Source organism: Kuraishia capsulata, genomic scaffold, assembly GCF_000576695.1.
Source record: "Kuraishia capsulata CBS 1993 genomic scaffold, Kuraishia_capsulata_scaffold_1, whole genome shotgun sequence".
NCBI lineage: Eukaryota > Fungi > Ascomycota > Pichiomycetes > Pichiales > Pichiaceae > Kuraishia > Kuraishia capsulata.
In genome coordinates, this window is record NW_019172950.1 from 1775234 (window position 1) to 1793325 (window position 18092).

At 46.6% G+C, this 18092-nt stretch overlaps 10 protein-coding genes across 10 annotated transcripts; 4 read left to right on the forward strand and 6 right to left on the reverse strand.

Annotated features, from left to right (window-relative positions):
- Nucleotides 1-26: 26 nt before the first annotated feature.
- Nucleotides 27-948, reverse strand: KUCA_T00000953001 (uncharacterized protein; the record flags this gene model as incomplete). Its single annotated transcript, XM_022605543.1, has 2 exons — nucleotides 27-105; nucleotides 170-948. 2 exons carry the CDS (start codon nucleotides 946-948, stop codon nucleotides 27-29), a joined length of 858 nt encoding a protein of 285 aa, XP_022457001.1.
- Nucleotides 949-1227: 279 nt separating this feature from the next.
- KUCA_T00000954001 (uncharacterized protein) lies at nucleotides 1228-1933 on the reverse strand (the record flags this gene model as incomplete). Its single annotated transcript, XM_022605544.1, has 4 exons — nucleotides 1228-1392; nucleotides 1499-1599; nucleotides 1655-1687; nucleotides 1879-1933. 4 exons carry the CDS (start codon nucleotides 1931-1933, stop codon nucleotides 1228-1230), a joined length of 354 nt encoding a protein of 117 aa, XP_022457002.1.
- A 150-nt stretch (nucleotides 1934-2083) lies between these two features.
- On the forward strand, nucleotides 2084-3016 carry KUCA_T00000955001 (uncharacterized protein; the record flags this gene model as incomplete). Its single annotated transcript, XM_022605545.1, has 1 exon — nucleotides 2084-3016. The coding sequence occupies one exon, from the start codon at nucleotides 2084-2086 to the stop codon at nucleotides 3014-3016; it is 933 nt and encodes a 310-aa protein (XP_022457003.1).
- A 20-nt stretch (nucleotides 3017-3036) lies between these two features.
- Nucleotides 3037-4962, reverse strand: KUCA_T00000956001 (uncharacterized protein; the record flags this gene model as incomplete). Its single annotated transcript, XM_022605546.1, has 1 exon — nucleotides 3037-4962. One exon carries the CDS (start codon nucleotides 4960-4962, stop codon nucleotides 3037-3039), a length of 1926 nt encoding a protein of 641 aa, XP_022457004.1.
- Nucleotides 4963-5204: 242 nt separating this feature from the next.
- KUCA_T00000957001 (uncharacterized protein) lies at nucleotides 5205-7880 on the reverse strand (the record flags this gene model as incomplete). Its single annotated transcript, XM_022605547.1, has 3 exons — nucleotides 5205-7514; nucleotides 7573-7664; nucleotides 7787-7880. 3 exons carry the CDS (start codon nucleotides 7878-7880, stop codon nucleotides 5205-5207), a joined length of 2496 nt encoding a protein of 831 aa, XP_022457005.1.
- Nucleotides 7881-8277: 397 nt separating this feature from the next.
- KUCA_T00000958001 (uncharacterized protein) lies at nucleotides 8278-9402 on the reverse strand (the record flags this gene model as incomplete). The annotated part of the gene is made up of 1 exon (XM_022605548.1): nucleotides 8278-9402. One exon carries the CDS (start codon nucleotides 9400-9402, stop codon nucleotides 8278-8280), a length of 1125 nt encoding a protein of 374 aa, XP_022457006.1.
- Nucleotides 9403-9640: 238 nt separating this feature from the next.
- KUCA_T00000959001 (uncharacterized protein) lies at nucleotides 9641-11577 on the forward strand (the record flags this gene model as incomplete). The annotated part of the gene is made up of 2 exons (XM_022605549.1): nucleotides 9641-9656; nucleotides 9722-11577. The coding sequence occupies 2 exons, from the start codon at nucleotides 9641-9643 to the stop codon at nucleotides 11575-11577; spliced, it is 1872 nt and encodes a 623-aa protein (XP_022457007.1).
- A 2015-nt stretch (nucleotides 11578-13592) lies between these two features.
- Nucleotides 13593-14843, forward strand: KUCA_T00000960001 (uncharacterized protein; the record flags this gene model as incomplete). The annotated part of the gene is made up of 1 exon (XM_022605550.1): nucleotides 13593-14843. One exon carries the CDS (start codon nucleotides 13593-13595, stop codon nucleotides 14841-14843), a length of 1251 nt encoding a protein of 416 aa, XP_022457008.1.
- Nucleotides 14844-15238: 395 nt separating this feature from the next.
- KUCA_T00000961001 (uncharacterized protein) lies at nucleotides 15239-17254 on the forward strand (the record flags this gene model as incomplete). The annotated part of the gene is made up of 1 exon (XM_022605552.1): nucleotides 15239-17254. One exon carries the CDS (start codon nucleotides 15239-15241, stop codon nucleotides 17252-17254), a length of 2016 nt encoding a protein of 671 aa, XP_022457009.1.
- A 146-nt stretch (nucleotides 17255-17400) lies between these two features.
- On the reverse strand, nucleotides 17401-17889 carry KUCA_T00000962001 (uncharacterized protein; the record flags this gene model as incomplete). The annotated part of the gene is made up of 1 exon (XM_022605553.1): nucleotides 17401-17889. The coding sequence occupies one exon, from the start codon at nucleotides 17887-17889 to the stop codon at nucleotides 17401-17403; it is 489 nt and encodes a 162-aa protein (XP_022457010.1).
- Nucleotides 17890-18092: the final 203 nt, after the last annotated feature.

Sequence of the window (18092 nt, forward strand, 5' to 3'; positions counted from 1 at the left end):
GATGTGCGATAAACCCGGGTGCGACGTTAGATGATCAGCGTCTTCTGGCCAGCAGCACACCAGCTGAACAATATTAGGATCATGTCCACATCCCAGAAGAGCAGCCTTGACAATGTTGATAAAGTATTCTGAGCTCCACCTCACATTCTCGGAGCATTTCACCACGCACGCATTTCCAGTGAAGATACTGGCAATGACGGGGCCCATGAGATTGTGGAAGGGGTAGTTCCAACTCACCAAAGCAGCAACCACACCCAGAGGCTCGTATCTGACTTCAGCCCTTTTGTAGCTCATGAGTAGATTGGAAGGACCAGGTCTCGTGGATGTCTTCAATGACTTCTCGCCGTTCTTGAGGATCCAGTTGATCTTCTCCAGAGTAACCAGAATTTCTCCCATCGAAGCATCAACCATGGTCTTGCCAGAATCCCGACATGCCACACGAGCAATTATCTCTTGGTTATCACATATAAACTGGTTTAAAGTCCTCAAGACCTTCCGGCGCTCCTTGAACGAAGTTAACGCGAACTTCTGTTGGGCTTCAGCTGCCAATGCAATGGCCGTGTCTATATCCTCAGTAGTTGAAGACTTGAATTTACCCAAATATTGGCCAGTGGCTGGACAGTAAGACTGGATAAAAGCTGGCTCATCCGGGTTCCTGATGGAGACAGGGTTCAGCCTCTTACCTTTCCAGTGCGGTTTGGCCTCTTCTGGAGCAATAACCTCAATCTTTACAGCACTTTCTGCTCTCTTGCGCGATTTCCTTAAAAAAAAATAAAACGTGGGAAACACTACAGTCACCAGAAAGGAGACCGAAATTTGTATAGGAAGCCAAGCTGGATTGGTTAGCTGAACCATTGTCTTGTTGATCTCTTCGAGCACATACTGGGACTTCCGGGAGAACACCTCAGCAGTAAGCAACGAATCTTTCCAACTCGAGTTCAGAGCCATTGAGAATGGTCTTTAAGAATTGACTCCAATCTCTGTTGAGTCTTTCACGTGATGAGCAAGAATGAAGAATGAAGAATGAAGAGAGTTGTCTTGTTCCATCGTCATCGCGACTTGTCATCGCGACTTGCCAACAATTCCTACTGCAGGTCTCTTTGTTCGCACACTTCTGTGTAACCCGTTCGAATACGGCGGTGGACATTTTTCACGGTTTGATTCTGAAACCTTGCGATTCTAAAAGTTGATTATTTAAATGTACTCCATCAGATGCCAATTAACTGATTAGGCAGCGTTAATATGCAATTCAGGAGTTGGTTTGGTGACAGCCTCCAGTAACAACTTCACGACGGCAGCCTGTTTCTCAGCTGCAGTTTTCTTGATGGCCTTTAACTCGGACTCAACCGCAGCTTCGGCAGCCTCCTCGGCAGCTTTGTTCGAACCGGAATGCTGCAGATGTGTTAGTAAACGGCATTGGCCACGCTATAGCTATCTGGACGGATTCAGCTCTGGAATTCTCGCTAGATAAACATCCGCCGCAATCATGTTAACTCACCTCTTGTTCGTATCCCTTCAATTCTGCTTCCTTCTTCTTCTTGTAGACGTCAATGTCTGCCGCAGCGTCTGCCTTGGCAGCCTTCAACTTCTGGGCACGATCTTCGGTATGGGGTCAGTAAGTGGTCCTTCTTGCATAGAAGCATATCATACATACATTGCCTGGCTTGAGATACAATCTCGTGGGCTTCTTTTTCCGCCTTGAGGGTTCAATTGGTTAGAAATGTGATCTTCAGAATGACAATCTTCAACGTGATGGTCTGGTAGTGTGGTGCAGATGGCAACCTCTAAGAACTTACTTTCAAAAGAGTTTGGATTCCAGACTGGGAAGAAAAGTTAGTATAAGAACACGAGAACAATCAAATCCCTAAAAAAACTCACCATTTTGGTTTGAAACTATCTCGATTGCTGCTAGATAGTAGCACGTAAGTGTCATCTTGGTGGTCCTCCAGCTCAACCATGCAGCCCTCCCTGGCTGCTTGGTGACACGATCAATAATTGGCAGCGTCTTGTTCCCTGTCGTGAGGCTCAAATTTTTCTGCTCTTATGCAGCTTCTGTTTTGAGTTATTCCTACTCACGCTCGCAATGTCAGAAGAGGAGGCAAAATGCTGCATTTGTCATTTAGAGAAGGTAAAGTACAAATGTCCTGCTTGCTTGAGAAAGACTTGCAGTGCCAAATGTGTGGGAAGGCATAAACTCCAGTTCGAGTGCTCTGGGAAAGCTGATCCAACCAAGTACCAACCAAAGCCTGAGATAAGACCAGAGACAATCCAGCGAGACTACAATTTTCTGTTAGATGTTGGAAGACGGATAGATCTTTCGAAGCGCGATGCTCATACTGGAGCTAGGGCAATGTTCATAGGAGACCACAATAGGCGACGCCAATTCGGGCAGCGGAATGATGTTGAAGGAGTGGTGGTCACTCGAGGAGTTAATGTGCGAAGGTCACCAATTGGTATGTCCAGAAGTAAGACCAACAAGAGCGGCTTTGATAAACGGAAGAACGTGTTTGCATGGACTGTCCAATGGCTGCTGGTGGACGAAGAGCTAAATGTCACGGCAAAGGCAATCACCCACAGATTGAACGAAACGGCATTTCTCGGCGATTCGGTACCATTGAAACCTTTAGGTTTGTTGGGAGTTAGCGATAAGGGTGAGAATACAAATGGAGAAGCTGAGGAAAGAAAACAGTTGCATTTTTACTTTAAAGACCAAAAACATCCCAAGAATGTCACTTTCACCAAGTTGGACGGCAGCTGCACCTTGATGGAGGTATTGAAGGGCAAAACAGTTATTGATTTTCCTGATTTCTATGTGACTGAATCTGATACGGTTTCATTCAATGTTCGTGAAGAAAACGCGACCGATAATGACTCGAGTGAGGATTCAGATTCATCATCAGACAGCTCTTCAAGCTCAGATACGGACTCCAGTTCCGATGAAGAGGACATATCGGAAGAAGACACAGACGTTCCCGAAGAATCCTCTTCAAAGCATATACCGGTACCGGAAGATTAGCATTCACCATGTATATTAAATTATAGCATTATTTGAGATTGGTCAATGAAAGAGTAGATAGTCTCCGATTCCTCAGTGGTGGGAGGAAGAACGTCAAATTCAAAAACGTCCCCGTCGAAGAATTGTCTCGGAATTTTTGCCATTACGGAATCCTCTCCAGAAAGTATGACATATCTGATCAAATTATCAGGTATTGGCTGGTCTTTGGAGTCTGAAGCGGACTTCTTGATAGTGGTAATGAGTTTCATGAGTTCGTCGTGAAGAAACTGTTTTGAGGCCGCATCGTCCCAAATTAAATGAGCACGCACCAGATAGGCAGCAGTGGCAACAGAAGTGTGACTGGAAACATCACCTTTATAAGCTGGAATTCCAGCAGCCAAACCAACCTTTTCAAGAATCATGTGTGCCATGTATGGGTATCGCAGGTATGCCAGGGTCAAAGCCTGTCTAGCCTTTTCACTCTCACCCAGCTTTAAATGCGCAAGTGCAACCGAGTAAGCCAAAGAGGGAACAAACCAGTCAGAATTAGCCTGGCAGAAGGGCGAGTTCACAAAATCAATCAAATATTGGTATTGGCCCGCGAGAACAGCATAAAAGTCAATGAAGTGTCTCACCCCATATGGATCGTCTTCTGGTGAAAAACTGAGTAGCAGCTTGCAGTAGTTCAACGCAGTGAAAAATGTAGACTTCTGCGTGAGAACTTGAATGTATCTAAAAATACACAAGTAGAACTGACGATTGAGAAAGTACTCAAATGGCAAGCGACAGAGACCCGATCCTACCGCAAAGCTCTGCTTGAAGGACCTGTCAAATACAAAAAGCCCACGCTCAACGAGAGCACTGCTCTGTATCTTTTGTCCCTGTCTGTAGAGAATCATGGCAACCTGGAGTAATGTTTCTATGTGATATGGAGATCTCTGTAGCAAGTTGATGAGAGCCTCGTGATCTGGCTGGATAGCAACCGTAATGAAGAACTCTGTATCAAACTGAGTCTTTCCCTCAAATGCGAAATACTGTATTCCAGCAGCTGCTTCAGCTTCCAATTCAGCTTTGATAGCAACTGGCCATTCTGAAGCATCTCTTGCCATTGCTATTTGTTGGACTTTCTGAATATTCAGCTCCATCATCAGGAAGTCTTTCTTCGTAGTAGGTATCCAATCATCACGAATCTTCGTCAGCACTAACTTCCTCATGGTTCCTGGTATCGACCTTCTGTCCTTTCCACCCCATCCGCGAACCATTTTTGCCATTCTCCTAATTTGGGCCAAAACTTCGGGACTTACAGATCCTGACAAAGTAGAATCCACATCATCGATGATCTCCTCAGGCAGTTTGCCGAACAGGTTCCTGAACTCTCTATCTGGATCCAGGAACTTGGGATCAAACTGTAGCAATGAAACGGCTTCAATAAAAGCTTTGGATGTTAATCTGTGTGAATTCTCGTAGTAATGGCCCAGGGTCTCGGAGAATTCTTCATCTTCCACATCCTCCAATTGGTCAAGACCTTTAGCCTGACTAGCCTTACCCGTGGAGAATGTATCTCCGCTAATAACGGCCGCGGCCTTCTTGCGAGCTCGGCTCTTCTTCTTTTTGTTCCTTTTCTTCTTCTTTGCTGATTCGGTTGCGGAAATGTCCTCTTTCGCATCGTAGAACGTATCTTCGTCGCTCGAGTTGACCGCTCCAGGTGTCTCCTCGACAGCATCAGGATTGGCATTACCAGCTTCATTTTCGGACCCAATTTTTTCCTCTTCATCAAGTGATTCATATTCGTCTTCCTCTTCCTTCAAAAATGCAAACGCATTTACCTTATGAGGTTGGATTTGTTCCTCCTCTGATGATTCGTCTTCGTTAGAGTGATTCGGCTGGCCTTTCTCCTGCATCGTCAAGTTGGCCAACTCGTCCTCAAGCTTCTGCTTCTCTAATCTCCGCAATGCTCTGGATGACATTCTTATTTGATTTTCACTAACTTCGTGGGTTCAAATCAACTGTATGACAAATTCAACTGGGTGTCATAGCGATGAAAAATCATTACTCTTGCGAACCCCATCGAGGGTGTGTGCGGCTGAAATTTGCCGGTTACACTTACTGTTTAGGGAAAGGATCTTTAAAGCATGAAACTGAAGTTTTGATTTGATGCCGGATAATGAGAAGATAGCGAAATCTAACCAAGTGTTTTGTGGAACAATATTCATACAGCACTGGGGAACCGTTCTTGAAAGTGTTTCTCTAAATCGTCAATTTCGCCCACCGAAAAGTCGCTCGTTATGCTTGAACGCTTATTCGACGAAGCAGATGCCATTGGGACTTGCAGCTCCTCTCCGTAGCCACTGCTTCTGCGACTAGACGACGTGGTGGTTGACGAGGTGAACTCTTGGTGGAGTTTGTTTGGAGTGGGTGACTTCAAATGCGAAGGTTTCTTGGGCTTTGGTGGCGGAGCCTTTTTTGGGGAAGCTGATGAGACAGTAAGAGTCGATGACATGGTTGATGACGGGGTATCAAACACATTACGCTCAACTTCAACAGGTGGGGGTGTAACAAGTGATCTGCGTAGAGGAACTCTAGGTTCAAGAGAGACCTTAATTTGTGGTCTCACGACTGTTCTGCTTCTTGGTAATGGGGGAGGCATCTCTGTACTAACAGATCTTTCAACAGGCTTTTCTTCTCCATCATCCGTAAACTTTCCGTAACCTTTAGCAGTTTTGGCAGGAGGAGGAGATTGTTTACGGCTTAAAAGCATATGAACACGTCTTTGAATCGAAGAAGATCTTTTGACGGTTGGCTTGGCTTCTTCCTCCACAACCCTGTTCAGCATCTCATTACTGGAAGAGAATTCGGGCGCGTTATCCGAGAGCTCGTGGAGAGAATCAGAGCTAATATTCCTGGAAGAATCCCTGGATTTGGGCTTGGGAGGAGCCTTAACCAGCGATGAGCTGGGATTTCTGCTGCTTGAGTTGCTCCTGGTACCATCTCTGTTCTTCCCACCAGTGAACAAATCCTTGATACTGCTTATACTTGAACGCTTGTTGTGTCTTCCTCCACCAGTGACATTCCTCAGGGCCTTTATGCTCTCCCCGGTTAATTGTTGTTTCCAGCTCTTCCCACTGCTCTGTCTCGAAAGCGGTCTGCTGCGGTCATACCTGTCAAGTTCCGGTGAAAATTCGACAGTCTCCTCTTGCGTAATCCCTGTCATTATCTGCTTCATTGATGCAGAATTGGAGCTGCTGTGAACTGGCTGCAATTTGCGGAATTCGCTGGCTGATAGGCTTAAAGGTCTCATATGATTGCTGGAGTTTCTCGATGTTGGCTTCACAAACTTGTCCAAAGACTCAAACGCTGGCGACCTGACACGCTGAACAGGCAGATGGGGTCTTGTGAACCCATCATCAGTTATACTATCTTCGCTGACATACCTGGTCATGACTTTCCCGTTATTGTCCATCCCAGAAATGTAATCCTTTATTTTGTTGTTCAAATCAGCCGAACCTGTGGTACCCGACATGCTTATCCTGTTAATTTCTGGTTGCGACTTATTCGAAAGCATTCCCTTGGATCTTCCAAGACCACTGAACGGATCACCAGGATGAGACTCCGCCTTTGCGGACTTGGAGCGGTGCAGCGCAAAGCCTTCAGAAGTGGTTGGAACATGACTTCTATGGGGAATCACGGGTTTATACTCCTCGTTTGCGGTGCGCAGAGTTGGAATTGGAAGAGCTGTTGGCTGTGGAAGAGCTGCTGATGGCTCAGACTTGGTTGCAACCTTGCGGTCCAAGTAGAAGTTCTTCATGGTAATCGGAACGTTTCTAATCTTGCAAATCTCCTCCAGCAGCTGATAGACGTTCGGTCTATGGGCTGGATTCTCTTGCAAGCACTTGGAGATGACATTCTTCAATCTCGAGCTGTATATTGGTGATGCTGGGAACTGGAATCTCGCATGCAAAATGGCCATCTCCCCTCCGCCTCCTTGGAGGTTTCCGTTGATCGAGTTGCTCTCGAAGGGTGTGGTATAGTAGCACAGTTTGTATAAGAAGACACCCAGAGCCCATATATCTGACTTCTCATCAATTGGTTGACGTCTGTAGAGGTCAATCATCTCTGGAGACCTGTACTGAGGAGTGGTGTGTTTCATTATATCGTCCTGTAGAATCTGAAACTCCTCCACATTCTTGGGAGGCCTCAAAGGAGGAGCGGCAGAGCCGAAATCACATACCTTGGAAATCCCGTCACCAGTTATCAACACATTCTCGATCTTGATATCTCTATGTATCAATGGCGGCTGCAAGGCGTGCATCTCAGCTACTCCTTCTGTGATTTCTGCCATGATTTGCAGGATTTCAGGCTCTTTAAGCTTGTTCACCAGTCGCGTGTTCATGAAATCAATGAGCCCATTTCTTGAGCAATACTCCATCAGAACGAAAACTTCGTATCCCACCTCCGAGCTCATCCGAGAGGCATGGGAGTCTATGTATGAGACGATGTACTTGCGGCCCTGAAGTCGTTTCTGCAGTCTTCGTTAGTAACCCAAATAGTCCAATTAAAACACAATTCTCAATACCTACCATTGCATCAACCTCGGCCCGCAAAAGGTTTAGCGTTCTTTTATCTGGAACCGCGACTCTTTTGAGACACGCAACCGTTGTGTTGTGCCATGCTGGCTGAATTTCACACGTATACACATGAGCAAATCCACCTGTAAAGCGAGGTCAGTAACTGAAGGCAAAATGTGCGTATCTCACATTCTATCTTGACACCTCGAAAACTCCGAAAACTTACCTTGAGACAGATATTTGGTTATTTTGACCTGGTGAGATCCAACCGTCAAGATCGTCCCTGGTGCGTAGGCATTGGGGGGAGGAGCGGACGGCATTGGTCTGTTGATACGGCCTCAAAGTACGGGAATTGAGGCGATCGTATTTCAACAATTCAAGCTGGATACCGAAAAGACCAGTTCGCCTGAGAAATGGCGATAACTCTAAACTTGGTGTTTACCGTTCAGGCCTCAGATCTCCCTTATTCAGTGGCTGAGTCGGACACGATAGGATTTTCTTCATTATGGCTGAGTAGCATGAAGCGGTTTGGGCTGGTAAATCTCAGCGGATAAAATATAAGAAGCCATTAAATTGGACGGAAATGAATGTTCATAATTTTTTTATACCTTATATCCAGTCTTGGCAAGTTTTACTGCGTTTGCTATGGCAATTGGGCGGCTTACTACGGCAGCTTACTATATGGCACTCCACCTTGAAACTTTCTGCACTGCAAGCTCAGTATGGCTTAAACCTTTCACCAGAATGTTTGTGTTTTTTGTGTTTTTTGTGCTTCTTCTTAGTATCAGAATCATGCTTTTGGGATTTGGCACTTTCTTTGGGGGAAATCTCTCTATCCACCTCCATGCCTTCATCCGAACTGAAAAACGACTCAGATGTGGTGAATGCAGGCTCTGTTTTCCACACCTTCAGCTTGCTGTCTTCTCCACCAGTAAACACTAGTCCGTCTGTAGCATGCACAGATCTCACTACTTCATCCCCGTGCGCCCCCGGAAGAAACACCGGATGTTTGCGACGGACCTTCTCCTTCGTGGCATCAAACTTGTAAAGCTTCAATTCGCTTTTGGAGCTGGATCCACAGGCGACGAAGCCTGGATACAGGTCCACAACATACTCACAGCCCCATGTTTCACGAATATCTCCATACTCAACCGGTTTGGGTTCTTTGTTATCGTCAGACTTGTCATTCAATTCGTGTATGGCGAAAGTCTCCATATGCGATAGGGTGTAGATTCGATTATTGGACAAAAAGTTCGCCGAATGTATGGATGCAAAATTTATCACTTGATGGAGAGCATCGTCTTCTTCCGGAATTGTGAGATCGTAGATGTTCACATAGCCATCCGTGGATCCAGAAAGCAACACCTCGGGGTTGGTAGGGTGGAAGCGTACCTCTGTTATGTCATCCTGATGAGAATCCACAAATTTTCTCAGAGGTACTGTAGATCTGAGATCCCACAGATAGAGTTCAGCATCTGGTCGCTGAAGCTCGGTTCCAGCTGCAATTTTGCCATGACCAGCCCCAACACTTAGGAACTCCACATCTCTATCATTCTTGTACGCGATGGCAGGCCCTTGGTTCCAGCTTCTCAAATCCCACACTTTGACGGTATCGGACCCACTAGACACTATCAGATTTTCGCCATCAACCAGTCGTATTCCGCTGACTTTTTCTGTGTGAGCTTTAACCCGAGAGATGTCCAAACTAGACCTCGTTGGGTCACTTGCATACAACCTAAGTGAGCCATCAGATAGAGAAGCTATCACTCCATGGTTGGCCAGACTCGTGAGACCCAGCACCCATTCAGCAGCATTGTAGGTCTTTACAAGCGAAGCACTCATAATTGAAATTTTAGCAGCGTTCTAGGATCTGAAGCTGACGATTTGCTGTGGTCTGGCTGAGCTTGAAATTTATTCAGTTTACCACGAAAAAAGATTAGATTGTTGACGTGGCGGTGGTGGCTGGTGTGATGGGTGGCTGATGAGAAGGAGGCTCCCAAAAAAAAGAATGTTTATAGTTACAACATCAAGTCAAGTAGTCGTATATACACACGTGTGCAAGGATTATATTTGGATCGATATGAGTAGTATCGTGAGTATGTACTTGTTTTGTTGATTATGATAAATTGTTTGTGATATCCTGGTACTAACTTTTCATCAGAGAAATCGGGAACTCGATTTGTTCCGAAGAACACTCAAAGGAAGTCGGTTGCGCTTTCCAGGGAGGCCAGTAGGGCTCTTACAGATACCGAAACACCAAGTTCGACACGACCTGCATCGATCGAGCCAGTTGCGCAGCCAAGTGGTGAAGTCGAGGACGATGAAGATGATGGAGATGAAGACATCGAGGAGAACGAGAGAGGTGTTGAGATGCCGCAATTTAAGACGGTTTCGTTCGCAAGCGGAATATCCGGCCAGTCTAACCAGCCTGCTGCAGTTTCATCTGAGAACATACAAAGAAGACGACTTTCTAGCATTTCGTCTGGGTTGAAAGCTGGTTTGCTGAAGAGACCATCCACCGATATGGAGCCGTTCAAGATCAACGTTCCCTCGGTCCCCAATGCACCCTCAGCTACGAGTAGTGGAAGACCAGGAAGGAAATCATCATCAGTCTCAAAGTCTGTATATGCTATGAGAAAGGGTTCTAAGGGCCAGGCAATCGATCCTGTTACGCCTGTGTCGGTCATAACGTCTGCCAAGAGAAGCAGTAATGCCATTTTTGGTGATGAGACCGTTGCAAATGCGGAAACAGAGGTTGAACATGGAGGGAAGAAAACAAAAGTGTCGGAAAAGGTGATACCCGAATCAGGAAGGATAACACGCAGAACGAGGAGGCAGGCGGCTCTACACGCAGAACAGACAGCCAGCACAAACTCTGGTGGAACTCGTGATGTGACGCAGGTGGATGGAGCTAAGGATATAGTTTATACGCCAGCCGAATTAGCTGAGCAGGTCAAGTACTACATGGATCCCGACAAGAATCAACTGCAGAGAGTTTCACTCGCGAAATTCTCCAAGATGAAGGTGGACGAATCGCGGGTTATCAGCGATATTTCTTCGCTCCAAACCATTTCCAGTAAGGCCAACTACAAGCTGTTGGAAAACTTCGTGATAGACGATAAGCAGATCACGCTGGAAGAGCTCTGCAAACCCATAATTCCCATTGGTAAAGTTTCGGAGAACTTTGAAAGAGCACAAAAGGGTGACGAGTTGAGGATGAAGCGTCGTATCGAGAACCGTCAGCAAAGACAACTGGCTAGGCAGAATAGGATGCCTATTCTGGAAGATGGTTCTTCTGGAAATGCTATTCTAGAAGGTCAGCGTGAAACTGCCAATGATCTCATGGAAGGCAAAACCGCAGCTGATGCGAACGGCGGTGGTTCTGGTGCGGTTCAACTGAAAATGCACAACGGAACGGTGGTGGTTGAAGAGGATTCTTTGTATGTTGACAGGCACGAGTCTAGAGGAGCTGATGACAGGGAGAGAGAGAATGACAACCCTTACCAGAATCTGATCACTTCAGCCAGTTATGGAAAGCGGAAATTTGCGGATAGGTGGACCCGCGACGAAGACATTGTGTTTTTCAAGGCGTTAAGTTCATGGGGAACGGATTTCGGATTGATATCGCAATTGTTCCCGTACAGGACGAGGAGACAGATCAAGTCCAAGTTCATAGCCGAAGAGAAGAGAAACCCACATCTGGTGGAGCTGGCATTGGTACAGAAACTGCCAGTCGACTTTGACAAATTTGCACTGGAAACCAAAAAGGAGTTCAAAACACTCAAAGAGTATAACGAGGAGATTGCGGGACTACGCTCCAGACACGATCTCGAGCTCAAGGAGATGAGGGCCATGCGGGATAAGGCTCGTCAAGAGGATCTGGAGGTACAGAAGAGAAAGGAGCTGGAAATCAAGAACGGAACGAGGAATGTTTCGAGGAGAGAGCAGATCATGGCGATGAGACTGAACGAAGAGGTAATTGGTACGATCGAGGACAAGAAGTCAGTCGTTCAGTGAGAAAGGGTGTGGTACATGGTGTATACTGCATGCTGTATCCTGTATATTGTGAGTGTACCATACTATAATTGAGACTCCCCACGCGTGAACGCGTAATGCACCCTAATCTGGCATGGCAGAAATTATTTAGACTTTCAATGCTCATTCATTACCCAGAATGGAAATAGGTTTTAGAAAAAAATAAAGCTGCAGCTTAACGGGAAACGTCTAAACAGGAAATTCGACAACGCGTAGCTGATTGGAGAGCGCCGTGTAGGAAGCGGGCAGCAGGGCCCATTGTATGTGGGTGGACGCCGAGGTGATCTCTCGGTAGGGGCGTAACCGAATGTGAAGTCGCAGGAGACAGCCAATGATTGGTTGTTCGCCTGCAGTTTAGGTTTGATAATAAGTGTGGTTCAAATATGGGCTGCACAATGTGAGCAAACAAATCGAATATTCACTCCCCGGTGCCTACGGTGGTGGGTCCAAAGGTCTCGAGTACCGAAACAGAACTGCTGCTGGTCCAAACTGCCGCGTCCTTTCCAACATCTCCATTTATGCCCCTCAGACCTTAAGGCCGTTTTAAATCTGTACTCTTGAAACACAAGCTCCAAATGGATCCATTTTTCTGCGAATCCAGCCAGAACCAGCTAAAAATTGATGGCACCAACAATGCTGATCCCAGTTCGAAGGGCTGCGGAACGACCGTGTTACGGATCGGTGCAGGCTTAGAGACCCATTAAGCTCCCCGGGGTCCTGGGAGAGTCATACCGAGTCATAGTATATACCGCTGGTAGTATTATTAAATAGAGTTTGCTCTGCAGATCCTTTTCTCCATCACCAAAAAATTCAGACCCTGTGACTACTCCATCCACTGGTCGTCGTCTGATCCCGCCATTTCCTCGATGCCTCTTTTTCCGATTTGCGCGATGTTACAGCCAACCTGCAGCTCGAGCCATGCGGGATCTGTATTAAGCTCGATAAGTCGCACAACCCAAACAGGCGGCCCGGATCGGGATCTGGGTCTGAAAGCAAGTAGCTTATTGTTCGGACCAGACGTTAACACCATGTGCAGGCATCAGAGCTGGGATCTCGACCACACAGATTCCAGAGCACGATTCACATGTGCCGTAAGCATGAATTGGGCTATATCCTTACTCGATACGGCGCAACCCGTCCTTTTTTCTTGGCCTTCTCGAGCCTGGCCCTCGTAATTGTCACGCTCATTTTCAAATAACACTCTCACCAACATGGACCTAGACCTAGGCCATTGTCACATCCACTTCTGTGACACCTTGCCAGATTTGCGCATCTGCCACAATAACACTTCTCTTCTACATTTATTTTATAAAACACCCCACCTTTGTTTATAGCGGCATTCAGCCCTATGGGTCCCCCTTACTAAACTCTTTTTGACTGAGAAAATTTCCCCTTTTGTTTTAAACCCGGACCCACCCTCAAATACTTCTCCTCCTTCTTGTTATTTCTCCTTCGTTGTTTCTCTCCTTTGATTTAACTACACCCACACACACACTCTCTTTAGCCACCTGGTTTTTATTTGCCTTTCCTCTAGCCTGCTTTTTTTTAGATCTTTTAATTCTATTGCGCTGCTGGTTTTATCACCTTTTTTTGGTTTTTCTACTTGCTGCCCAGTTGTTTCTCTTTCACGTTCGCGGGCTGAACTTACAACAAGGAGGAAATTCCCAGGCCGCCAACTAACGAACGACTTGCGTTGTTGTTTTGTTTTCTCGATCTTGTCCTTGAGCCCTTGAGCCCTTGAGCCCTTGAGCCCTTGAGTCCTTTAGTCCTTTTTGGTCCACCCCCACCACCTCAGATCACCAGATCTACGCTTGTTTGTTTCCAAAAGTTTTGCCCTTGTGTGTTTTCTGCTTTTAAGTCCGCTTTGCTTTGAATTTCTGGTTTCCTGCTCATTCTTGTCCTATACCTTATTTTTGGCGTTTGCATCGTTCCCTTTCCATCCCAGCATCCCAAGTGCAATTCACCCGTACCCCAAAAGCAGCAAGTTTTGATCAATCATGTCCGCGTTATCTGACCAAGTGGAGACTTCCGAGCACGAAGTCGAGCACAATGTCGAGCAAGAAATCCAGTCCCTGCCAGAAGACTCTTCCGAGACACCCCCATTGCTGAACCCTTTGGGTGCTAGCACAACCTCCTCAACTTCATTGACGTCCCAGGCATCGAACATAGCCCCGGCCAATGCCATTGAGGGTGGTCGTGAAATATCCGACAAAATCCTGTATGTTGGTGGCTTGCACAAGTCCATCACCGAGGACATGCTCGTTGAACTCTTTTCGGTCCAAGGTCCTGTGCAAAGCGTGAAGCTGCTCTACGACAAGAACCGTCAGGGCTTCCACTATGCCTTCGTCCATTATGCAGATCATACGGCAGCAGATGCTGCCTTGCAGACTCTCAATGGAAGAGTTTTGGCCAACTCTCCCATAAAGATCAACTGGGCTTTCCAGTCCCAGCAGACAAGGTCCACAGAGTCTTCGTACAACCTTTTTGTTGGGGATCTCTCCAGTGAGATCAACGACGAGATTTTGACCAAGGCATTCTCCTCCTTCCCTAGTTTGACCCAGGCTCATGTCATGTGGGACATGCAGACCGGGAGATCCAGAGGATATGGATTTGTCTCGTTCTCGGACCACGGTGATGCCGAACGTGCTCTGGCAACTATGAACGGCGAATGGATTGGTGGTCGTGCAGTTAGGCTGAACTGGGCTTCTCATAGAGAGCAGCAACAACAGCATAGTCAACAGCTGCAGATTCCACAGCAGCACCAATACCAGTTCCAACAGCATTTGCAACAGCAATTGCAACAGCAGTATCAGTTTCAGCAGCAAGCTCAACAACAGCCCGGTCTAGGCGTCAGCCAGGTCCAGCTTCAGCAGGGCTTAGGAAACGAGAGGTATGCACAATCGGCTCCAATCTCGCCCCAGACTTACGAAATTGTGCTGAGACAGACGCCGTTATGGCAGACAACGGTGTATCTGGGTAACCTTGCCCAATTCACCACCCAGAACGATCTGATAAGCCTGCTCCAGAACTTTGGCTATATCGTCGACTTCAAGTTCTATCCCGATAGAGGATGTGCGTTTGTGAAGTACGACAGCCACGAAAGAGCCGCATTAGCCATAGTTCAACTGACGGGCACCAATATCAACGGAAGACTCATGAAGTGCGGATGGGGTAGAGATAGACCTCCGCCCAACATGCACTACCAAGCCTATGGAAATATGATGTACCCTCAGAAACAGTTCAATTGAACTGATACGTTTTCTCTTTATTTTGTGTATCGTTGAGTAATCAATTTGAAAACTAGTTATTTTAGTTCATGTCATGGCCCTTTTCCATTATGCCTGGTCCGTCTTTGTTCGTGGTAGTGCATTCACCAACACATAGAACCTAAATTTTGTGTGAACCAACAACACGAGACCCTTCAAGAACCTCTTTTTCAACCAGACTCACTTGAGGGTTGAAAGTTTTTGAAACTGTGAAGTCAACGCCCCTTCTTTCGTTGGTGCCTCTTCTTTTTTCAGGAACCAAAACCTGCATTGCTTGATCTGTACCTGCTGAGCTCTTGTGTTGCATAACCAATCAACCGCTCTCATATCTCTGGTCTTTCTGTGTTTGATTGACCTCTTATATTTAGATTTCATTGATGAACTTTGGCAAGTTCGCATTGAAATCCTCACTTCTAACCCTTACTGCCGCCGTTTTTGTGTTGCTGATCTCCAAGACGTGGTTTTTTAGCACTCTCGGGCTGTTGTATTCGCCGTCGTCGTCTTCTCCGGCTCAGACTCTCAGGGATAACTGGAGATTGCTTCTCCTGGTTGGTCCTGCCACTGCTCTGCTATATTATACCACATTCCCCAAGATTTTTGGCTCACTGCAGTTACCGAGGCACACTTCGTCTTCGGAGGGCTCGTCGTCTTCGGCAGCCTCCGTCAACTCTGACACCAGCCACTCATCTGTCGGCTCCACAAATACTGCTGCATTTGCCGCCGAAGATGGCTCTGATGGCTCCAAACGGACTAAGATAAGGAAGTCCTTGGGAAACATCATGGACGGGATCTCTTCCAACCTAAGAGGCTTCAGAGTAGGCTCAAAAAGAGACCCCCGGCTGTTGAAGCTTTACGAAAAGGCGGACGAACTCGGTGGAAACGTGGGTGGTCTCGTGAACGATGGAAATACGTGTTTTATGAACTCCGTTCTCCAGTCGCTGGCATCGTCGAACGAACTTATGGATTTCCTCGGGTTCTGCGAGGGAAACCCAGATTGCAAGTTCAGCAATTCGCTGAAGCAGCTACTAGACAAGCTGAATGACAAGCATGGCAACAAGAATGTGACCTACAATACCAAATCGCTTCTCAAGAGTCTGGCAAACGGACCCCAGCGACACCTGTTTTTGGGCTACAACCAAGAGGATGCGCAGGAATTCTACCAGATGCTCATGAAAGAGCTGGAGAAAGACTTTCAAAAGCTGCATCCAACGGACAAATCCATAAAGAAACCCAAGTTTGTTTCAAAGACAGACTCCATGATGTACGGATCCGAGAGACTGGGAGACCTGGGAACTGTATACGTTCCATCATCGCAAGTAGACCCCAATTTTGAGGACCCAGAGAAAGTGTTTCCCATGGAGTTGGTGACGCCGGTGGACGGTCTACAGTGTGAGAGGATTGGTTGTCTTACGTGTGGTGAAATGGGAGGACTGAGATACTCAGTGATATCTGGACTTGGTCTGAACCTACCCCCCTCGAATAAGGCAAGCTATGATATTCATGAGCTCTTGAACGATTGGATTCAGCCTGAAGTAATTGACGGTGTCGAGTGTAACAGATGTGGCCTGGTGCAGGTATCTTCAGTTCTGCAATCTCAGGTCGAATCCATGACTAACGAAAAACTGAGACTCTTGACTCAGGAAAGAATCAAAGAGATCAACTCTGAGTTGTCAAAGCCGATCATTGACGATGACGTCTACTCGAAACTGCATACCAAAAACATGGTTCAGAAGTCTAGAAAGGTTAAGCAAATCTTGTTTTCGAGACCACCGCCTTTGCTGTCCATCCATGTTAACCGTTCGGTATTTGATCCAAAGACTTACATGGTGCGCAAGAATGGTGCACAGGTGAACTTTCCCGCTCATCTTGACCTGAGCGATTATATCGCAGAGCCTAACAACATCAACACTGACGCTCGACTGTCCTTCAAAAAGAGCAAGTCGCCAGAACTGATATACTCCTTGAAATCGGTGATATCACACTTCGGTACACACAACTATGGACATTATATATCCTACCGTAAGTACCGTGGGATATGGTGGCGGATAAGCGACGAGACTGTTGGAGTCTGCACCGAGAAAGATGTGCTGATGTCCCAGGGAACATTCATGCTGTTCTACGAACTTTCTGACAGAAACGATCCAAGGGATAACTTCGGCGCAGACGAGGAAGAGGAAGAGGAAGACGCTGAAAGCGACGAGGTCAACATGGAAGAGGATGAAGACAGCGATGCCAGTAGTCATGACAATGACATCAATGATTCGTCAGAGAATGAAGCTGACCATGACAATGAGTCGTCACCTCCTCTGACTTCCGAGTCTTCAATAATGGAGGAAGTATCCAGCCAGATAACCGAAGACACTGCCATACTCACAGCCCAGGCGAATATATAATGCGGCTGGCGAGTCTACAGGCAGAACTATGCATTACTAGTCAATTGATATACAGATCTTATCGTTGGGCCATTGCGGTTGTAAAATTAGTTCTTCTTTCATATTACTCCGGTATCGTTTTCGTCATTAGAGGCCTCATTAGAGGCCTACATCAACTCCTCCAGTCTCTTCTGCCTTTCCGCAGGGTCGTTGGTGTAATAGGCCGGTTGTTTCGCTTGTTCTCTTCTATCGTTCTCAAGCTCCTCGTTTATAATATCGTCCAGATCGTAGTCGTAGGTGTCCGGGTTTCTTCTCTTATAAACCTCTTCTGGATCGAACTGCCCAGTGGACTTCTGGGTGGTGTTGCGCTTGCGGATGTTCGGCAGATCAGCCTTGAACTTCAAGGGCAAATCACTCATGGTTGCGTTCTTTATCTTTTCAAATTTGCCCGACTTAGCCTTTCGATCCTCATCCCTCTTCTGGAGTTCATCCGGTGGTATGTACTCACCCTCGAAACCACTGTGTTCTTGGGCATACTCATCGACCGCTTCCCTCTTATGCTCCAAGTTGTACTTGGCAACACCAGCCACTGCTGGCAAGAATATCGTGACAGCAACAAGCAAAATTATCACAAATACCAGTAGCAAGATAAACATTTGGGTGTACAAAGCTCTTTAGCTCCAAAAGAACTCATGTTTAGCATCACATAGACATACAGCTAAGTATTGTCTCGGGCCGGAAAGGGCGTGTACCCACATATCCGTTTATATGCACTGTCAGTGCAGCTATGTGCCACTAAAGAGCAGAATACTTCAGTTTGTGCACTACTTTTTGTTCCGTTCTGTTCACGTGACATAAT